The sequence below is a fragment of the Chrysemys picta genome, chromosome 17 (assembly GCF_011386835.1).
Source record: "Chrysemys picta bellii isolate R12L10 chromosome 17, ASM1138683v2, whole genome shotgun sequence".
NCBI lineage: Eukaryota > Metazoa > Chordata > Testudines > Emydidae > Chrysemys > Chrysemys picta.
In genome coordinates this window covers 17749438-17771490 of record NC_088807.1, presented here as the reverse complement: position 1 = coordinate 17771490, position 22053 = coordinate 17749438, and the positions used below count along the sequence as shown (strand labels likewise).

The window sequence follows — 22053 nt, the reverse complement described above, 5'->3', positions numbered from 1 at the left end:
TGAGATTATGTACAAATAATAAATATTGGTGTTCTTTTAATTGCCTTCTGCTTTTTGAGTCTTTAGGGTGCACTGGGGTCACATTTTGAAGCTTTCTCCACAACCACGAGGGCTAGAAACTTCATTTTTCTTTAAGAAGGAATGCTGAAATCATCACGTATCCACTTGACTCTAGGAGCTGGGGCTTTAAGGAAAACAATCATTATCATGAGACTCATGACAAAATCATGAGAGTTGGCCACGCTGGTAGGTACTTATAGGCCATGATCAAGTCACCCTCACCTGGTACCCTTCCCTAAAGTTAGTTAAATTAATCAAACATCTTTAATCTCTCACAGTGAGACAGCTTTTAAAAACCTAGAATTGTTCTTGTGGCTTTCTTTGAATGATCACTGATGCTCTGTTTCACAGCCACCCTTTCATTATTTGCTACCAACTAGGGCTAGGCAGCAGTTCTGTAGACAAGGACCTAGGAGTTACAGTGGACGAGAAGCTGGATATGAGTCGACAGTGTGCCCTTGTTGCCAAGAAGGCTAATGGCATTTTGGGTTGTATAAGTAGGGGCATTGCCAGCAGATCGAGGGATGTGATCATTCCCCTCTGTTCAACATTGGTGAGGCCTCATCTGGAGTACTGTGTCCAATTTTGGGCCCCACACTCCAAGAAGGATGTGGAAAAATTGGAAAGAGTCCAGCGGACGGAGACAAAAATGATTAGGGGGCTGGAGCACATGACTTATGAGGAGAGGCTGAGGGAACTGGGATTGTTTAGTCTGCAGAAGAGAAGAATGAAGGGGGATTTGATAGCTGCTTTCAACTACCTGAAAGGGGGTTCCAAAGAGGATGGATCTAGACTGTTCTCAGTGGTAGCAGATGACAGAACAAGGAGTAATGGTCTCAAGTTGCAGTGAGGGAGGTTTAGATTGGATATTAGGAAAAACTTTTTCACTAGGAGGGTGGTGAAGCACTGGAATGGTTACCTAGGGAGGTGGTGGAATCTCCTTCCTTAGAGGTTTTTAAGATTAGGCTTGACAAAGCCCTGGCTGGGATGATTTAGTTGGGATTGGTCCTGCTTTGAGCAGGGGGTTGGACTAGATGACCTCCTGAGGTCCCTTCTAAGCCTGATATTCTATGATTCTATGAAATCAAAGTTCTGTTTTTGGAGAGAGTGTTGAATTCAAGGGGGCCTAGACTTTAGTCTGGGTGAATCTGGAGTGAATCAGGAATGACTCCAGTGAGCTCAACAGGGCCAGACCCTGCTCTGGGTCAAACCAGAGTGAATCCAGAGTGACTCCACTGAGCTCAGTGGGGTGGGACTCTGTGTTGAGTCAGACTGGAGTGATTCCGGAGTGACTTCACTGAGCTCAGTGGGGTGGGACCCTGCGCTGGGTCAGACTGGAGTGATTCCGGAGTGACTCCACTGAGCTCAGCAGATTCATTAGAGTCACTCTGGAGTCACTCCGGATTGACTCATTATTTGTCTCCACCTCCCCGTGAGGGAACTGGCTTTCGCTTTCTGTTACAGCCAGCCAGCCAGGGAGACCTCAAGTTTTTTGGGAGGGGGGGATGGAGCCCCCCCCCCGCCTCCGGGAGGAGAAAGGAGCAGGGCAGCGGGAATTTAGGAGAAGGTAATTGGCCTCATCTCCTGCCAGTCATTGAGTAGCTGCCAAAGTAATTCATAATCTGATTGGTTCTCTCTCCTCTCTGTCCCAGGATTCCTCCCGCCTCCTCTCGAAGCTTGGAAACCTACAGGGCCTACCCTATGTTAATCAAATAAGTTCCCGCCCTCAGGGATGGCTTCGGTGGATGATTGGCCTCCAGATCCGTCAATCACTGACTGTTGCCGTTTGCATGCTGAGGGGCGGAACCTTATTAACGGATCATTCTCAAGCGCCTTTCATGCTCTACCCAGGCGGGCAGGCCTCGCCGAAAGCGGATTCGCTCCCATCTCCTGTCAGTCTCTGCCTATCCCGCCGTCATCGGGCAAACGAGGGAGCGGATTGGCCTGTCTTCCTGTCATTTCCACGCCTCCCCTCTCCGCCCCACCGGCGCTCCGAGTCCCGCGATTGGTGCAACCACCAATCGATCGTCCTTTCTCCCTCCTCCGCCCCCCTCGCCTCCCAAAGGCGGGTGGCTTGGTCGGTTTGACCGACCCTCCCCGTCCCAGAACCGCCCACGGGGATTATTTGAGCGCTGATTGGTTCGAAGGCAGCGGCCATTTCCCCCCCCCCAGTAGGAGGAGCGACGGCGAAGGACGCGCAGGAGGCGGGGGCCTTATCCCTCTCCCTCCCTCCCTCTCTCTCTCTCTCGCAGCGTGCGTGTGCGCGCGCAGCTCCCCTTGTCTCTCAGGCTTTGTGCAGCGGGGCCCCGAACGCTCCATCGCCGTTAGCAGCAGCGGCGCGCGCGCGGCCCTCCCGGCGAACGTTCCGTCCTCAGCGGCGCGCGCGGCCCTCCCGGGGAACGTTCCACCAGCGGCGCGCGGGCCTCGCGTGCAGCTGGAGCCGGGAGAAGCGGGAAGCGGGAAAGGGGGAGCGGCCGCCATGTCGGGCTCGGCGGCCTCGGCCGAGGCGGGCGGCCCCGGCGGGGAGAAGCGGCCCGAGGCGCTGGAGCTGCTGGAGAAGTGCGGCGTGTGCCGCGAGCGGCTGCGGGCCGAGCGGGAGCCTCGCCTGCTGCCCTGCCTCCACTCCGTCTGCCGGGAGTGCCTACGGGCCGAGCCGGCCCCCGCCGCCGACGGGGAGGCCGCCAACAACAAAGAGGGACAAGGTGAGTGGGGCGGGCGGGGGCGTGTATGGGATGCCTTGGACACGGGGTGCCGGGCCGGGCCGGCGGGAGCGGGCATGGGGGGAGGGGAGCCGGGCCGGCGGGAGCGGGCATGGGGGGGGGCTGTGCAATGGGGGGAGGGGGGCTGGGCCGGCGTGAGCGGGCATGGGGGGGGCTGTGCAATGGGGGGAGGGGGGCCGGGCCGGCGGGAGCGGGCATGGGGGGAGGGGGGCCGGCGGGAGCGGGCATGGGGGGAGGGGGGCCGGGCCGGCGGGAGCGGGCATGGGGGGAGGGGGGCCGGGCCGGCGGGAGCGGGCATGGGGGGAGGGGGGCCGGGCCGGCGGGAGCGGGCATGGGGGGAGGGGGGCCGGGCCGGCGGGAGCGGGCATGGGGGGAGGGGGGCCGGGCCGGCGGGAGCGGGCATGGGGGGAGGGGGGCCGGGCCGGCGGGAGCGGGCATGGGGGGAGGGGGGCCGGGCCGGCGGGAGCGGGCATGGGGGGAGGGGGGCCGGGCCGGCGGGAGCGGGCATGGGGGGGGGCTGTGCAATGGGGGGGGGGGGCCGGGCCGGCGGGAGCGGGCATGGGGGGGGGCTGTGCAATGGGGGGAGGGGGGCCGGGCCGGCGGGAGCGGGCATGGGGGGGGGCTGTGCAATGGGGGGAGGGGGGCCGGGCCGGCGGGAGCGGGCATGGGGGGGGGCTGTGCAATGGGGGGAGGGGGGCCGGGCCGGGCCGGCGGGAGCGGGCATGGGGGGGGGGGGCTGGGCAATGGGGGAGGGGTGTCGGGCGTGGGGGATGTGTGCAATGGGGGGAGGGATGTAGGGCGAGGCAGGAGGGGCGCCGGGCCCGCGGGGGTAGGCGCCGTGGGGAGGGGCGCAGTGGAGAGCAAAACCAGTTTTGTACACGCGGTGACCAGGCTGGATGTGTAGTTGCCGGGGGGGGTGGGGGGGACGGACGGGCTGTGCATTGGGGTCAAGGCCTAGGCTGTATGGCGCCCATGCAAGAGGGGGTGGAAGTGCGGGAGGCCAGGCTGGTGGGCGTGTGAATGGAGGGGTGGAGTGAGTCCAGGAGACCAGTGTAGTGGGTGAGGGTGTGACCTTTTCCTCCAGCCTAGGAAGGCCCCTGGAGTGAGCTGGGTGGGGATGGGAGGCCTGCCAGAGGGACCCTGCCTGTGGCAGCCCCACCCATCCACTCTTTCATTTCCCTTCCCAGGATACTGTCTTCCCTCAACCCACTGCATGAGCAGAACGCCTGCCCAGCCCCCAGCACCCCCCTCTTTCTTGCCCCCAAATTGCCCTCTGTGCCCCCACCCTGACCACAGCCAGCCCCCATAGTGCCTTAAAACAGCACCCCCAGTCTGTCCCCTCAGTGCCAGAGGAGAGCCCCTGAACCTGTTCCCTCAGTGACCCAACACTGACTCCCAGTCCCCCTCAGTGCCCTTGAGCTGTGGCCCCGCCCCAAATCACCATCTCAGTGCCTCCACACTGGCCCTCAGCTCTGCCACCCCTACCCTATGCCTGTTTGAGCTGCTTCTACTGTTGCTTCTGGACCTCCCTAGCCCTGTTCCCCCCTCATGCCCCACTTGTGTCACTTATCCCAGTGCTTACAGGATTCAGACTAGACAGTGTGAGGCAAGGACATGGGGGATGGTCAGTGTGAAGTGGCTGGGCCTTGGCATTTGGACACAGGGGCCCTCAGGTAAGTGCTGGGTGAAAAAAGTAGAGCACCAGAGGGGTTCACACTTGTCTGCTCTTGGGGAGGGAGCCAGGGCTTGCCCTGCCCCTTGTGCTCTGAGAACTTCTTCCAGCAGCACACAGTGACTCAAGTAGATTTCCATGAAGGAGGGAGATGTTTTCCAAAATTCTAAAAAGATTTAGAAGCTCAAATCCCATAGGTTTTCAGGCCTAGTCTACATTGGGAAGGGTTGGCTAGTATAGCTATACAGTAGAACCTCAGTTATGAACACCTGGGGAATGGAGATTGTTCCTAACTCTGAACAAAAGGTTATGATTATTTCAAAAGTTTACAACTGAACATTGACTTAATACAGCTTTGAAACTTTACTATGCAGAAGAAAGATGCTGATGTTAGCCATCTTAATTTAAATGAAACAAGCACAGAAACAGTTTCCTAACCTTCTCAAATCTTTTTAAAAACTTCATTTTTTGGGAAGTTTACATTTAACACAGTACTGTACTGTATTTGCTTTTTTTTGTCTGCTGCTGCTGCCTGATTGCATACTTCTGGTTCTGAATGAGGTGTGTGGTCAAGAATGAGGTGTGTGGTTGACCGGTGTTTGTAACTCTGAGGTTCTATTGTACTGGCAAACCCTCCTAATATAGATGTAATTGATACCCATTATAACTATAACTGCACCAGGGGTTTTGCTAGTACAGAAATCCTACCCCCTAACCAACGTTACTATACTGCTAAAGGTTTCTAGTGTGGATGTGGGACTGGAGATTGCACCCAAAATGTGCTAGCCACTCTGCTGTAGATAGTGGAAAGGAAAAGTTCAACATCTCTTCTTTGAATCTGTTCTCCAAGGAGATTGCCTGTATTTATGGGAAGAGGTGATTTAGGCCTGATGTATGCACATGTTTTGTATCAGAGTAACTTGGGGTGGTGATGATTCTGAAATAAATCACACTGGCACAATTCCCTGGTCTGGATCCAGTTACACAAGTATAATGGTGTCTTATCCTGCCACAGTGTATTCACTTTCATGAATGGGAATAAGCTGTGCTCGTAAAGCATATTCACACTGGGTATAACTGCATCCACGTCATGGGGGATTATATTGCTTTGTAGTGGCATGATGTCGTGGTTACGTTTCTGGCCCCTTTTTGGCATCTGAGTGCACCTGTTGTATTAATTCGGACAGAATAAATGGCCCCAGCGTGTTAAAGGTATTAAAATGATCCTATCACTGTCCAACTGTAAACACGGTTTGGGGGTTTGTCTACAAAGACCCTGGCACAGCTTATTCCTATGGCAAACACTCCATTACATTCTTTTTAAGCAGGAGGAAAAACTACTAAATGTAAAGTATTAAGTCTGTACTAACAAAATTCCTTGTTCCTTAAGCTGTAGAGGTTTTTATAATGAAAACCCTCTGTTTGACCATCTTTTAGATGGTATTAAAGATGGTAACTGTCCTTGGGGGCAATTGTTTGCTAGGTTGGAGCTGTTGGTAAAGTCTGATCCTGTTTCCTTTAATACAAGATAAACCCATGGGAGAGGAGAACAGCAAAGATTGAAAATGCAGCTTCTCTTTGGGGCTGACTTTTATTTGCAACCTCACTGCTGGAGAAACACAGGCCTGCTCTGCGCAATAATCAGCCGCTTTGAGAACTGGCAAACTTGTATCCGCATCAGGCTAGTTAGTTAGGACATGGCATTGCTTTTGACTGCTTCGGTCACAGGCCTACAGCAGTGTTGCAAAATATGTAGCTTTGGCTAAGCCAGATGTACTAAACAGAAGGCAAAAGGAAAGAGGAAAAAATACGGTGGGGAAGGAAAAGGACACGAGTGGGAAGGTGGACAGCAATAACCAAAGTCTTACAACTCAAATGGTGTTTGGGTTGAAATAGTTGGAGGTGGGGATGTCATTTTGGTGTTGCTCTCTGGCCTGGTCTGGTGAGGGCATTGAAGGCCCAATGGTATCAGAATGGGTCCTGGGGCCCAGGAGACAGTGTGGGAGTAGCAGCTATGATAAAGTTTGCCCCTTCCATTCCATCTCTCTCAGCTAGCTAGCTGACTTCTCCCTCCCCAAAGTCTTTTTTAAGGATCCCAAAATGGAATGATGAATGTAATATCTTATCGTCTCTCCGTTCTGTCACTAGTTAAGCCTGAGTTCCAACATGCCAATTTTGGTCTGATTTCCAGTCCATACTACTTGTTTATCTAAGGTGATCTTTAACACAGTCTTTGAGTTACAGCAGTAGACCATCTCACTTTAGTACCTTTTCCCATCAACATTTGTTGCAAGTTTATAAACTGTTCCAATCCGCTATTTCTACTTTCTACTGTCAGGCTCACACTTAGGGGTAGGTCTGTGAGACCCCGATTATTACAACACCCCCTTTCAGGTTACTTATCTTGGGATGGAATTTTGCAGTGCTCCCCTCCTGGATCGGGCCCTGGGCTGCAGTAACCCTGTGTGTCTACCATTCTTACCCTCAGTTATTTTATTGGTACGATTGGTAGTCCAGGCTCAATTCGTTTATTGATCCGAGATAAGCACAATACAGAAAGGCCAGTACATTACCAACAAGCCTGGAAGACAGTCATACAAGCATTGACGCAGTGTTGTAGTCGTGTTGGTCCCTGGATATTAGAGAGACAAAGTGAGGTATTAGCTTTTCTCTGTCACCAACAGAAGCTGGTCCAATAAAAGCTTTAGTTTATACTCTTGTGTGACAGCTCAAAAGTTTCTCTCTCAACAGAGATTGGTCCAATAAAAGTCATGTCTCTCATCTAAGTGTTCAGTGTGTCCCAAAATGTGAGCACAAAATCTGTGTATATGTATGTAGTGTGTCTCATACTGGTAGAACACTCCATCCAGAGTACCCAAGGGTCCAGTTCTTACCAGTTTATCTTCTTTTAACATAGTACACCTCTACCCTGATATAATGCGACCCGATATAACATGAATTTGGATATAATGCAGTAAAGCAGCGCTCCAGAGGGGCGGGGCTGCGCACTCCGGCGGTTCAAAGCAAGTTCGATATAACGCGGTTTCACCTATAACCCGGTAAGATTTTTTGGGGCTCCGGAGGACAGCGTTATATCTGGGTAGAAGTGTATACCAGGAGTCAGCAAAGCTTAGGTGGCCTTTTTGAAACCAATTTTGTAGGTTGGCTGGAGGCAAAATCATCAAAGCTAATTGTTCTGGCATTGTCCCATAACAACTCTGAAGCATTTGCTGAGAGGTGGCTTATCTTGAGCAGTTCTTTTCTTTCCTGCTTGTTTTTCCAGACAGACTCCTTTTGAGTTAAACTAATGTAGTCATTCAGAAAGTGTCCCAGTAACCAGTCTAGCATACACTGCACATAAATAATTTCAGAGCAGCTCCATGTCCACCAAATAGCTAAAGCAGCACCACTCTTGTGTGCAGATGAAGCCTTGGTCTTAGATATCCCTAGGCATCCATTTTTGACCATAAATTAGCCTCCAAAGTCTGTATTTGGGTGCCTAAGGCCTAGGCTTTCAGAAGCAAAATAGTGATTTAGATGTTTTAAAATCTTGAGTGCCTAACTTGATGACACATTTCTGAAGGTGCATGGTTTCCAGAGGGTGGGAGATTTCCAGAGGCCTCCTTTAAAGTGTCCAAAGGAGCTCACAAGCATCATGAATCAGCTAGTTGCTTTTGAAAATGCAGGCTTTAAGTGGCCTTTCTAAAGTACAAATCATTCTTTTACTGAATCATTTTGGGGTCATTTACCTGTTTCCTCCCTCTATTTAACACAAGTGAGCAGTGCATATGTACATGCCAATACTCCTGCATATCTGGATGCTGAGTGGAGTACTCAGTAATAGTTCTTATCCTCTTCTATGGCTGTTTGGAGTTAGTTTCCTTTGCAAGTTTCAAGTCCTAGGTATACAGGGATTGAGTGTTTACTGTTAACAGGTCTGGATGGAGTCCTTTGAAGGTGAATTGATTTGTGGATGTTGTTGCAAAGCCCCCAAGCTGTTAGGTCAAAACCAACAATAGTAGGGCTTCTTTCTCTGTACTGTATAAAGAATGAGGCTATTTTAACTCTTACATCTGATGGCATGTATCCTTCTTGATCAGCGCTTGGGTGGTGAGTAGGGATGTAAAATATTAACCGGTTAACCAATAAGTATTAGTCTTAGTGTTAATATATTGCAGTTAATGTTTAAAACAGATTGGCGGCAGCCCCGACCAGGACCCCCGTCATGTTAACGATTAAACGGTTAACCAATATAATTTTAATAGTTTAAACAGGTTCTTTTTTAAACTCTATTTGCAGCCCACTGGTGAGTGGGTGTTGTCAAAGGACATAGGCTGAATAGCAAGTGGAGTTTCCAACTATGCATTCATGCAACAAAAGGCCCTCTTAGGCACTGGTGCAAAGGCAAGGTGTTAGTTTAGTTGAGAGGTGGGGGGCTAGTGCTTCTGAGAAATAGCTGGTGTGGGTCCTGTGACTGGTGTTGACGGATTAATGTCTAAACGTCCCATTCACGTCTGGTGCAGCTTTTTTTTGTATAGGGGAAGCTTCACTGGTGCAACTTTCACCCTGCTTGTAGTATTCACGTGCTGCTGTGCAGACCAGGTAAGCTACTGGTAGCATCCCATTGGCAGGATTTGAAGCATATTTGTGTACTGGTCTGGCAAGATTCTCCCCTTGAAATTTGAACAAAATGCAAATGCAAATTGGTGAATTGTTTACTTGTGCTTCCTGCACAAGTTACAAGGCTTCAAAATGGGATTTCCGGCACACAGGAAAATGCTACCTTAAAGCGGCTGTAAAGGAAGGATTGCTTGGAGGGGGGAAGAAGCAGCTGTAATGTAATGGTGAGCTATTTGAGTCCTCCATTCTCTACTGAAGGCAGGTGGGGATAGTGTGACCAGATGTCCCAATTTTATAGGGACAGTCCCGAAATGTGGGGCTTTGTCTTATATAGGTGCCTATAACCCCCCCACCCCGTCCTGATTTTTCACCCTTGCTATCTGGTGACCCTAGGCGGGGATGATGATGGGCCATTCTTTTGTACCGCACAGAGGTCATGCTTTATGTGGAGAAAAGTCTCAAGGTTAATACTGGGAGGGTGTCAGTCTGAGCAGGGCATGTTCAGGGATGTCCTGTAATAGTCAAGGGTTGGTCCGTATTTCTTCTTTCTTCATCTGACCACTGGATGGAAGGAGTAGCAGTCTCCTTCCTAAGAAGAGGCCAGTAGGGTGTAATCATATCAAGTCTAATCCAAGATTTAAGCCAGTTATGGTGAAAATCCAAACCTTGGGTTAACAGGAAAGAAGAGCGATCATGTTTAGGAAGTGGGTAAGTGACTGAAGGGCAGGCGTACATTTTTGCTTTGCTTCGGAGATCATAGCTATGACAGTAGCAAAAGAAGCTTGGAGAAAGGAGATAAGGTAACAGGATATTGCTTTGGTTCACAGGGAAATTGTGCAGACTCAGGGAGTCTTTCTCTACTCCTGGCAGCTCTCTGAAGCTGTACTGCTACTGATTACATTCCTGCAGTTGTCCAGCATGTTACCATGTTTTTTTTGAAACTTTTAAACATGGTTAAAGCTATCTGAGATGAGAATTTGTGTGTGCCTTCAAACTTGCCAAAAGGAAATGCTTTTTGGTGGGGTGAAGATTGTGTTGAAATCTTGAGGGAGATAAGGCAGAAAGAATGGCTTGAGGAGAAGTTAGAGAAATGTGGCTTTAGTGCATGGAGTGGCTTTTGCAACATAAACTGTAGAACACGGGCGAGAGGGAAGGTTGAAGGGGAGGAGGGATGGTGGCATATGGGCACATGGAGTTAAATACATTGGCACCATTTTTTAAAGCTGATATGCCAAGAAAGCTGTGATGGCTGCGCTCTGTGTTGCTTATTAAAATAGCCTTGAATGCATTTAAAAAAAACCAACCCTACAATTCAGGTATCTTGTCTACTTTTGTGTCTCACTATTTAGATCCAGTAAAGCCCTGATCTCTTTCCAGTTCAAGGTCAGCTAGGGTGACCAGACAGCAAATGTGAAAAATCAGGACGGGGCTGGGGGGTAATAGGAGCCTATATAAGAAAAAGACCCCAAAATCAGGATTGTCCCTATAAAATCGGGACATCTGGTCACCCTAAGGCCAGCACCAGTATAACTAAAGCTGTTACCAAACTTCTGTATTGGTCACCCCTTTCACGCAGCAACCCTCTGAGTGTGACCCCCCCATAAATATTTTAAAAAGTTTTTAATTTATAATACTATTATAAATGCTGGAGGCAGAGCAGGGTTTGGAGGTGGAGGCGGAGAGCTTGTGACCCCCATGTAATAACCTCATGAGCTCCTGAGGGGTCAACCCCCAGTTTGAGAACCCCTGAACTAAAGGCATGTTTAAATCAATGTAGTTAAACCTATGTAACTATGTGGACACTTAAATCTATTCAAACAGGGTTTAGCTTGTTTTGGTAAACTACAACCAACAATTTACAACCAACAATCAATACAGTTATCCTCGCAGCAGGTGGCACTGTTTTAACTGAGTCAGGATTTAAACCTGTTTAACCATAACCAATAGGACTTCTGTGTGAATAAAGCCCTTAAACTTCCCAAGTCTTAGTTTTTTGCCTTTTTAATGTAAACAATAAGCAAATGGTTCATAGAAACTCTCAGCTCAGGGCTGAGGGAGCGCCATATCAGACCTTATTCCTGATGCCCAACTTTTTCAAAATGTGAATTTAATGTTTTAAAACCATATTCTTGCAGCTAGATAGAAGTGGCCTGTTTTGTCTGACTCCTTTCCCTGAGGTGCTTTGCATCTTCAGCTTTCTGCTTCAGGGGAGATATGGCCTTGAATTTCAGATTTCTTGTGTTTTAGGAGCCTGTGAGTGGGGAAGCTTGGCTAGTTCTAACAGAACAAGTAGACTAAACACTCAAAATAGAACACCACATCTTGAGGCCTTTGTGCATCATAAAATCATTTTTGTCACCTTTTAAAGTGCTGGGGTGGGGGGGTTTGTGGGGGAGGGGGATTTGAGAGGGTCTGGAAGAGCAAAGGGAGTAGTAGTAAACTGTTGCTGGGTTACAACTACTTTTATTTACGGTGCCCTGCTGTCTTTGTTCCCTGTGAGGGGGTGTAGTGCTCAACTGGACAAGAAAAACGGAACTTGACCAAGTCCCAACTGCTCACATTCAGCAGTTCCTGGCAGTGCTGCATGTGCTTCTTGGGTACAGATAAGAGGGATTCAAGCATATTTTGGTTATACAGAGGAGATTAATAGATTGCCTCTCCTGGGCTGTGATGCAATTCCTCCAAGGTCCCCAAAGCAACTCTTCTGATATCCTGTGGCCTCCATGCCTTTATGGAGGAGAGGCCGGCTTCATTCCTCACTTGGGAGCAGATGTCTCCTGCTAATTACTCCTCTGTTTTTGGAGATGTAGAGGGGAGGAGATAGTAGCTGATTGATGTACCTGGCAGAGTGGAATGGGCTAAGATAAGAGGAAGAATTAACAATCCTCTTTTGAAGTGTTTAGCAACCTTGTACACCCTCCCTCAAAAGGGCGCTTTAGATTGAAACTGTCAGCTTCCCACTCTGAGCTGGAAAATAGCTAGAGATTGTAAAGCTTGATTCCAGCAAGGGCCCTGGCTGGTGAGCAGTCCTTCAAACTCCACCAGTAGTTTTTATGTTTACAAGTCCATAAAGTGTGAACTCTTTTGCTCAGCACAAGAATCTCCCATGAATCTGAGAGCTGCTCCTTATGCTGCTTGGGCCTTTTGATCTTGAGAGTAGGTAATTTGTAGACACAGGTTTCCATGGAGTGAAAAGATCAGGCCTGGAGGTGGGAATTGGCATTCCCTTCCCAAGTATTTCCTGGGAAACCTACTCAACAGTATATTGTTTTAGATGATTGTTTCAAGGAGTCCTATGAAGCTCAATGCTTTCCCATGGTTTACATTAGTCATGTCTCCTAGACCAGTTGCATACAGTCCCACAATAACACACAAACATCTGTGTTAATACAGTGGGCTCCTAAATTACTTCGCCCTGATCTACACTACAGAATTACTTCAGTGAATTTGCCTTTGAGTGATACAGTTGTACCGACATAAGTGCTGCTCCCACTGATAGCTACTGCTTCTGACAGATGTATTAACTAAGTGGACAGGAGTCCTCTCTCTCATTGGCTTAGAGCAGTGATACTCAGACTGCATCTCATGGCAAGTAGCTCTTTACTGTCTCCTGCAGCTCTTTGCAGCACATTAAAACACTAATTATTAACCAATCAGGATGCTTGAGCTGTTAATCATTTAAGTTATTAATTTGTTTACTGAGAATAATATCTAAATAAAAACTAAATATTTCCCCTGTCATACTGTTTAAATTAGTACTATAGTAAATGAAACCGAATTCATACTATTGGGACTCTTTTGGGTAATGTTGATCGCTAATTTGACTCCTGAGTATCCCTGGCTTAGAGAGTCTTCATTAAAGTGCTTCAGCGACTGTGTCAATAGTGTTTTAAGTACAGCCGTGCCCGTAAACTGAATTCAGTAACGTATGTCCAGGAAATTACCATATCTATCTCACAACTATCCTAAAGTGAATGCAGTTATATCAGCATAAAGGCACAGTATTCTGGTATAGCTACACGTTTAAGGAAAGAGAATAAGCTCTACAGGGGATAAGGCACCCGTAACAGATACACCTGCATCCACACTAAGGGCTATACAGATTTAACTGGTAAGAAAATCACACCCGAACAGTTAAACTGGGGTGAAAAATTATGTAGACAAGGCGTTAGTTAAAACAATGCAAATCCCTAATTTGACTTAAACCTGGCTTTCTGTTGGTTTAGCCCTGAGTTGAGAGAAATCAATGCGAGCCAAGTTTAAATTGATTTAGGAGGTATTTTGGTCCCATTTTCATTGGTTTAATTAGATGTTTAACTTTGAATCCAAAATAGATAAGGCCTCTGAGCCCCCTTGGTGATTTTTTTTTGGTGACCCTGGAATCACACTTGCCTATTAAAAAATGTTTTTTGTTCCCTTTGTTGCTGTTTGACAGTCCCACACAAATGGGAAACTCTGAAAGTTTCTACACAGTGATGTCAAATGAACAAAGTCTACACACTGGGAAAAATAGGAAAGTATTGCATTTTTCTAACTTTCCAGTCCTGGTAAATGTTTCTTGTAACAACAAGTAGTGAAAAATGTTCAGAATCTGATGATCAAGTTGTAGAGGAAATACCCTGATTTGTATTTTGTGGCAGGTAGGAGAGGAGGGAAAAACAAGGTCCCCTGCATGAAGTGAACATGAAAGGGCTAGACTTGGTGGAAAGTCATTTAGTCCAGTTTTGTTACGTGTAAACCTTTCCTGCAAGTCTGTAGCAGTTACGGAATACGTTTTGAAGATCTTGCAGCCAGACAAGCAATTACATGTCAACATACAAGTGTCAATGTGTATTCTGGTAACTCCTAGATCCAGAATTAGGATTGTGACTTGCTTTGTAACTGTGTAGATTAGCTGTTCTGGTGACTACCCTAGAGCAGGGTTTCTTAACTGTGGCCTGTAAGGGGGCACTGGCTGTGTTGTATCCCATGGGTTTAGGGGAAGAAATGCAGTTGTGCTGAGCTGGGAAAGGAGCAATATGTCTCTGCAAGCTCTACCTGCCCGCAGACCTTGGGGGGACAGTATCTGTGCTGTAGAGCTTGTTTTGGTGTCCTCATGCACTGCTGACGTAGAGCCTGAACTGTGATATGAGACAAGATGGCTGTGTTAAGGGAAGCTACCCCATATATGGGCAGTGCCAAACTCAGAACACCATCATCCAGAAATTACCTGTGATGCCCTACCATGATGACAAACCTTTGCACCCTTGAAGTATTATGGGATTAGGGTGAATTGCCATTAGAAAACCTTCCTGGTGGGGAAAATTCTAAACACTGATCTAGACGTATAGATCTGTATCCGCATCCGATCCGCATTTGCAGGGCTGTACACTGGGGCTGGGCTGAGGCTCCAAGGCACACTCCTGCCCCTTCCCCCGCCGGCGCCTGGTCAGGTGGATGGTCTGCCGCGGCTCCCTGGCTGGGCTCCATGCTGGCCTGGGCAGGGGGGTGACCTCTGGGGCTGCTCAGGCCTCCTGCCCAGGACAGATAGTGTCCCCCAAGGCTCCCCACAGCTGCCTGCCTGGCTCTTATATCTACATCCGCGCTATCCACAAGATGCGGATATCCGCAGATATAAAGCAGATCCCTGCAGATTTGCAGGGTTCTATACATCTATTTTTTTAAATTAGTGTTGCAGTGGCAGATTTTTGTCTTCAATCTATTTGTGTGTAAAGTCATCCTTGGTGCTGAAGCGCGGAGCAGACTTAGAACAGACTGACTTGGTTTTACATTGTCAGAGCATGAATAGGCAAAGGATTTTGATGCTTTTAAAAAATGTCAGGTATCTCTCTCCACATTTCTTCCTGCCCATCCTAAGAGGTTTTTTTTTTTTAAAAAAAGCTCACCTTGTGGATATGTATAACCTTTAATGAGGAAGGTGCACTTTGCTGAGGTTGGGAAGAAAATCTAGGCATTAGTCTAGTTTGAAAACTTGCTATGATCATAGAAAGTGCCGGATTGGATCAGATCCAGGGTCCATTTTATAAGTTCCTGTCTGACAGTGGCTGGCAGAAGATGTTTCAGAGGAAGGTGTGAAGCCTCCTAATCCCTGATAGTTAGAGATGAGCTTAAACCTTGAAGCATGAGGCTTAATATCTCTTCACAAATGTGTTAAATAGTCTAACTGGGTATTCTTAATCATATAGATGTCCACTCCCTCCTGAATCTTGCCTAAGTTTTTGCCTCTACGAGCGCTCTAGGATTCTGCATTGCAACTACCAATGGTGTCCAGTCTTGCTTTCCTGTAGTTGCTGCTGCAATATATATGTGGAAGGTTCCTGATTGGAAGTAGTTAAAAATTACAACGTATATAGGCCCGGTGCGTTTGGCATTGGAGAGAGGTCATTGGCCCCATGCATGCGGTCACCCAGATACACTATAATGGAGGTCTTCCTTTGTCATTGAACAGACTTCCAGATACATGGACTGTGCAATTTTTTCTATACTAAAAAAAACACAGTAAATATCTGCTGCTTACAGTAGTGCAGTCTCAGCTCTGCACCTATATCATCTTCCACTGAAATAGATACATGTGAGATGATCTCAGCAGCGTGCAATTGGATTCCTCCCTTAAATACTTAAGCAAAAATGTTAATGCAACAGTAAGTTTGCAAGTTTAAGGGCAGAAGGCCTGAAAAGTCCAACTTTCATGTTTGGACAGACAAGTCGAGTGAGGTAATATCTCTATTGGATCAGCTTCTGCCGGTGAAAGATGTTTTCGAGCTTGCACAGAATTCAAGTCTGGGAAACGTACTCAAAAGGTACGTCTACACTGCAACTGGCATGTGCCAGCTGACTTGGGCGAAGGGGCTGTTGTGTAGATATTCGGGTTTGGCTTGGAGCTAGGCTCTAGGACCTGGCGAGGTAGGAGGGTCCCAGAGCTCTTGAGCCCAAACATCTACACTGCAATTGAAGAGCCTCATAGCCCGGGTCAGCTGGCACCGGCCATCTGTGGGTGTCTAATAGCAGTGTAAACATACAGTGGCAAGGCACCTGTTTTCTCTCACCAGACTGTTTCCCCCTCTGGCAATGGGGGGCCTGGGGTAATCAGCCCCACTCAGGCAGGGTTTGCCTTCCCCCTTCTGTCCCCTTTGGTCATATTTTCAGGGTACCCCTGAGGGTCGGTCTAAGGAGTGATCCTCCACCAAACAAAAAGGAAACAGTCTCATAAACCCAGGGGGTACCTTTCGCTGCCCCCTCACTGGAGCAAGGTGTCATCCGGTTGGTTGTCCTGGAGTGTCAGTCCTTCCCCTAGCAGGCACTCAGGTTTGGCTGTGGCCCTTATGGGAAGGAACAGCCTATTTCCCTGCTGCCACTAGCCTGGCAGCAGCTTGTCTGTCCCCCCTTTGCTCTCCCCAGGGGCGGGGTTTGTAAAGGCCTCAGGCAGCCCTTAATTGGATGCAGGTGTCCCTAATTGACCTGAGGTAACCTCTTCTCAGCTTGTAGGAAAAAGGGCCTTTAACATTCTAGGACTAATATATTGGCCTTCCAGGACCCTCTTGCAGCTATCCGGCCTGATTTTGTCACATCTCTTCCTGCTCAACACCGTGGGGTTGGGCTGCTTTGGTTGAAAAACAGTGCACCCTTGACAGGCGATCAGTATTGCCATGCCTGGTCCCTGACCTGTTGCACTCTGAAGTGGAAGGGTTTTAATGACAGGAACCATCTCGTTACCCTTGCATTTATTTTTGCTTGGTGCATCTGTTTCAGGGGGGCATGATCAGTGACGAGGGTAAACATCCGTCGGAGAAGGTTGTAATGGAGGGTTTCCATGGCCCACTTTACCACAAGGCATTCTTTCTCTACCACAGCATACTTTTGTTCTATGGGCAGGAGTTTCTTACTAAGGAACAGGATTGTGGGTGTTCTTCCTCTCCTACCATTTGAGAAAGCACAGCTCCCAACCCAACCGCAGAGGCATTGGTTTGCAGTATAAACTCCTTCTCAAAGTCTGGGGCTACTAGCACCGGGTTACTGTAGAGGGTGGTTCTCAGGTCTGTAAAAGCTGCTTCAGCTGCACCGGTGCTTTTCACTGTTTGGGCTGTGGGCTTTCATCAGATCCATCAACGAGTACGCTCTGGTAGCAAAGTAGGGAATGAATCGCCTATAGCACTCAACTATTCCCAGGTATGCGCTGAGCTGTTTCTTCCAGATCGGTTAGGGCCAACTTTGTATCACCTCTAACTTCAGTTGGGGCTTCACTATGCCCCTCCCCATGATGTACCTGATATATTTGGCTTCTGCTAGCCCTATTGCACATTTGGAGGGATTCAAGTGAGACTTGCCTTCCTCAGGGTATCCAATACTGCTTCTACCTTTTCTAGGTGCGTCTCCTAGTCTGGGCTATGGATGATATCATCCAGGTAAGCAGCTGCATACTTGCCATGTGGACGCAACAGACCTTCCATGAGCCGCTGGAAGGTTACGGGAGCCCCATGTAATCCAAAAGGGAGGAGGACCGTGTACTGGTAAAATCCTTCTGGTGTAGAAAATGCAGTCTTCTCTTTGGCTTTGGTGGCCAGAGGGATTTGCCAATAACCTTTGGTCAGGTCAAGAGTGGACAAAAATCTGGCTTTTCCCAATTGGTCGATTAGCTTGTCTGTACGAGGTATGGGGTAAGCATCGAACTGGGACACCTTGTTTAATTTTCAGAAGTCATTGCAGAACCTCATGCTGCTATCTGGTTTAGGTACAAGGATGATTGGACAGGACCATTGACTATGGGATTCCTCAATGACTCCTAGCTCTAGCATTCTCCTAACTTTAGTCCTGATCTCCTCTTTTTGCCTCAGGGATCTGGTAGGGCTTAATGTTCACCTTTACTCCAGCATCTGTCATGATATAATCAACTTCTGTGATCCTGCTTGGCTTCTCTGAGAACACATCCGTTCATATTGATAACTTCTTCTTTGTTCAGGGGTCAATTCAGAGGATATTCTCACCTGTCCCTGATGTTGATTTTCTTGGGGTGGCATCTCCAGGTTGAACAGATGAACCTACCTGTCTTGCCAGGGCTTCAATAAGTTCATGGCTATCCTCTCAAATGGGACTTCAATAATTGGCAGCAGTACTATAGGGGCCCTTAAGTGTGGTCGGGGCCGTGTAATTGGCACTCTGGGCAGGAGGCACAATATCGTCTGACCTCCATAGGATTTAATGGAGGGTCTTATCTATCCTTAGGTGTACTCCAAACAGATGACTGTGATCTAGGTCCAACGCTGCCCTTTGATGCCTTCGCGGTACCAAGAGTTGCTCCATTTCTTGCTCTTGCATTTTAACTACTCTATATAATAGGTCCCTTTTTATCATGGAATATAGCCCTAGGCCTTCAGTTTTCCCATCCACCAGGACCCCATTCACCTCAACGACCTCCTTTCTAATATTCTCATATAGCAGATCATTGGCCTGATCCTGCCCAAAATTCTCAAATGAGGGTCCAATGTGCCCAAACTCAAAGGGGCTACTTTTGTTTCCCCCTCAGGGTTGGTCTCTGGAACTGTGTACAGCTGCTGGCTCCTCAACCCTCTGCATCATTCCCCTGCCAGCCGGACATGATTTCTTCCCTACAAGTGCAGCCTTTTGTTTCTGGGCCAGAATCCTGGCTCCCAACCTCTTGTGTGCCCTCCTTTCTCACCTAGTCTTCCAGGGCTAGAGAACAAGTCCTGGGCTAATGCACAGAAGACAGCTAGTTCCTGGGGTCATTGTATCAATAATCCCAGGGTTACTACCCTCTTCTGACTCATCTCTGGGGAGTAGGCCTTCAAACCCTGGGAAGTCTTGTCTTATAAGGACCGGATATGGGAGTTCTGGAACCACCCCCACTGTCACCCTTGTGGTATTATTCCCCTGGACCTCAGTTTGTACAGGAATGGTTGGTTAATTGACAGCACCATGTACACAGGTTATTCCGGTGTGCTACAGCTGGACCCACCCCACTAGTTTCCTTGAGACCAGTGAGACGGCACTTCCGGAGTCCACTAATGCAATGGTCTGTATGTCATTCATCCTAACTGGCCACATGTATCTGGGGGCCATCGCCACTCCCACAAGGTTTATCAAGCCCCGAAGATCTTCATGATCCCGTAGATTGCACTTCATGGGTTCCTCCACATTAGGGCACTGGGCAACTATATGCCCTACTTCCCCACAAGCATAACATCTATATCTTGCTCAAAGGAAAACCCTGCACAACACCTTCAGAAGACCAGCCTGGGAGCTTAAATTCGTAACTTTTAGACAATCATGAACTCAGACTCCGGATTTATGGCTCAGTACAACAATCTATAACCCACTAATCCAGTGGCTCTCAACCCTTTCAGACTACAGTACCCCTTTCAGGAGTCTTATTAGTCTTGGGGACACCCAAGTTTCATTCACTGAAAAACTATTTGCTTACAATATCAGAAATAAAAATGTAAGTCTCACAGCGCACTATTACTGAAAAATTGATGACTTTAAATATTGTACTTGCATGTCAGTGTATAGTGTATAGACATATAAACAAGACGTGAAATTTTAGTTTGTGCTGTCTTCGCCAGTGCAGTTTATGTAGCCTGTTATAAAACTACACATGTTTCTAGATGAGTTGATGTACCCCGGGGGTACATGAACCCCTGGTTGAGAACCACTGACCCTCCCTGTGTCCTACAACTGCAGGGGTGTAACAATCTGTTCAACTTTGTGTTTAGCTGTGGCACTCCAAGTACCATTCCCAGACCTGAAGAAGAGTTCTGTGTAAGATCTAAAGCTTCTCTCAGCAACAGAGGTTCGTCCAATAAAAGATGTTACCTCTCCCACCTTTTCTCTCATTTCATGGGACTGACACTACAAACTGTTGTCAAGCTGTTGAAAATCTGCCCTTTTCACTTTGATGTCTGCTCAACTCTCTGCAAACACCATAAATGCCGCTCTAAAACACTTGATTTATAGAGCCTTGCCTGGGAACTATTTTTAATCCTGTTCCTATCCCACCCTGCAATACCTACTCCTACATTTTTTTCTTGCATTTTTATCCTGCTCCCACCCACAAAAACTTTAGATCCCGCAACAGATTCCCCAGTGCTACTAAAAAAACAAAGGTTGGTTAGTAAATTTTATATATAAACTGAATTCAGGCACAATTTTTACCACTAAAAATAAAACCGTGTAATAAACAAATAGCAGTTTCCCTGATAGGCTCATCTTGATAAACTGAGAGATTTTGTTTTCCCACAAGTACCGCAGTCTGGGTTTTTTTTGGTCCACCCAATCCGTACCACCACAAAGTGAGTTTTACCTGCTCCCGCTAGTATGGTAGCCAGTCCTATGGGACCTGCGGGATCCCAGTCCTGTGTTGCTCTATGCCAGGGGTGGGCAAACTTTCTGGCCCAAGGGCCACAACGGGGAATAGAAATTGTATGGCGAGCTATGAATTGTCACAAACTTGGGGTGTGGCTGGGAATGAGGAGTGTAGGAGGGTGCTTTGGGCTAGGACCGAGGGGTTCAGAGGGTGGGATGCGGGAAGGGGTGCAGGTTCTGGGGTGGGGCTGGAATGAGGTTTGGGGTGCAGGAGGGTATTCCAGGCTGGGATTGAGGGGTTTGGAGAGCTGGGGAGGGGGAAATCAGGGCAGGGCGTTGGGGCGTAGGAAGAGGCTCAGGGGATGCAGGCTCCTAGCAGCGCTTTACCTCTAGCGGCTCCCGGGAGCAGTGGCATGTCCGTTCTCCGGCTGTTATGCAGAGGTGTGGCCAGGCAGGTCTGCATGGTGCCCCATCCGCAGGCACTGCCCCTGCAGCTCACATTGGGGCGTGTAGGAGCCGGAGCGGGGCCATGCGGTAGCTTCCCGGAGCCACCTGGTGCGCCCCCGACCCTGTGCCCCATCTGGAGCACCAGAACTAGGCCGAGCCACGTGGTCTGGCCTCAGACCCTGTTCCCATCTGGCGTGCCAGAGCAGGGCCGAGCCACGTGGTCAGGCCCCCGACCCAGTGTCCCGGCCGGAGCGGGGGCCAGCTTAAAACCACTGACGAGTCGTTTGCCCACCCCTGCTCTATGCACTTATGATAACAGTTGATGGGTGATTCTTAAATTCAAAATTAAATTACTTTATCAAAATTTTCACAGCTAAAGTCACGTGAACATAGATTTTTGTGAATTTTTGTTTTGTTTATATGTAGCTATGAAATGCCTGCATGTGGTTATGATCACCAGTAGTAGTGAACAAAATTATTGGTTGCAGTTGGATTTTAGGATGAAATCTGGACTGAACAGCTGTGTCCCCATAGTTCTCCAACCTGGGGTGCCTTTTACACTGCTTTGCTGTGAGAATAACAACTTAGTCTGCTCTCTCAACCTCCAGCATGTAAAGGATTCCCAGCTGTACTTTGAGTGCTGTGGCCAGCCACTCTTGAATTACACCAGCAAATTCCCAGTCCCAGACTTTCCCCCAGTAACGTCTATCTTGTACTGCCCAGCCCTCTCCTGGACAACACAAGCTCATATAAAGTCTGTCATTTTCTTAATAGAAAATGATATGCACAAATCCTGTTATCCCAAATGGAGTTTCCCAAACACTTCAGTCCAAGAACACTGGTTTAGATAAAACAATTAAACAAGTTTCTATACAGAAAATAGAATTGGTGATTACAAGTAATGAGGTATAAAAGTAAGAATTAGCTGCATTTTACCTTTTATTTCTTTGTAACCAACATCCAACTTAACAAGCTAAGTGATTTCAAAGCAAAAGTCTCTCACCACATGTTTTAGCAGACTTACAGGATGGATTTCCTTTCTGCCAGGATCTCTCCAGAGTCCAGTATACTTTTGTCCTTCAGGTGTTGCCTGAGTGCCGTGAGTAGAAATGAAAGGAGAGATCTTTTGTTGTCTGTTCCCTTTTCTTATAGTTTTTTCTTGGAAAATCATTTCCAGCTGAGGTTCTGGAGACAGCAAGGGTGGGGGTGGGGGATGGG

At 48.1% G+C, this 22053-nt stretch overlaps 2 protein-coding genes across 3 annotated transcripts in view; one reads left to right on the top strand and one right to left on the bottom strand.

Annotated features, from left to right (window-relative positions):
- LOC101945709 (uncharacterized) overlaps positions 1-22053 on the bottom strand; it is a 449899-nt gene that overhangs the window by 237831 nt on the left and 190015 nt on the right. The window lies entirely within an intron of this gene.
- The window catches only part of TRIM28 (tripartite motif containing 28), a 59372-nt gene continuing 39526 nt past the window's right edge, over positions 2208-22053 (top strand). Inside the window, exon 1 of one of the 2 annotated variants that reach the window (XM_065571540.1) lies at positions 2208-2762. In XM_065571540.1, the coding sequence (XP_065427612.1) occupies positions 2540-2762 (223 nt within the window). In that variant the 5' untranslated portion in view covers positions 2208-2539. The remainder of the gene's footprint in view (positions 2763-22053) is intronic. The other variant, XM_005311859.4, reaches the window with a different exon arrangement.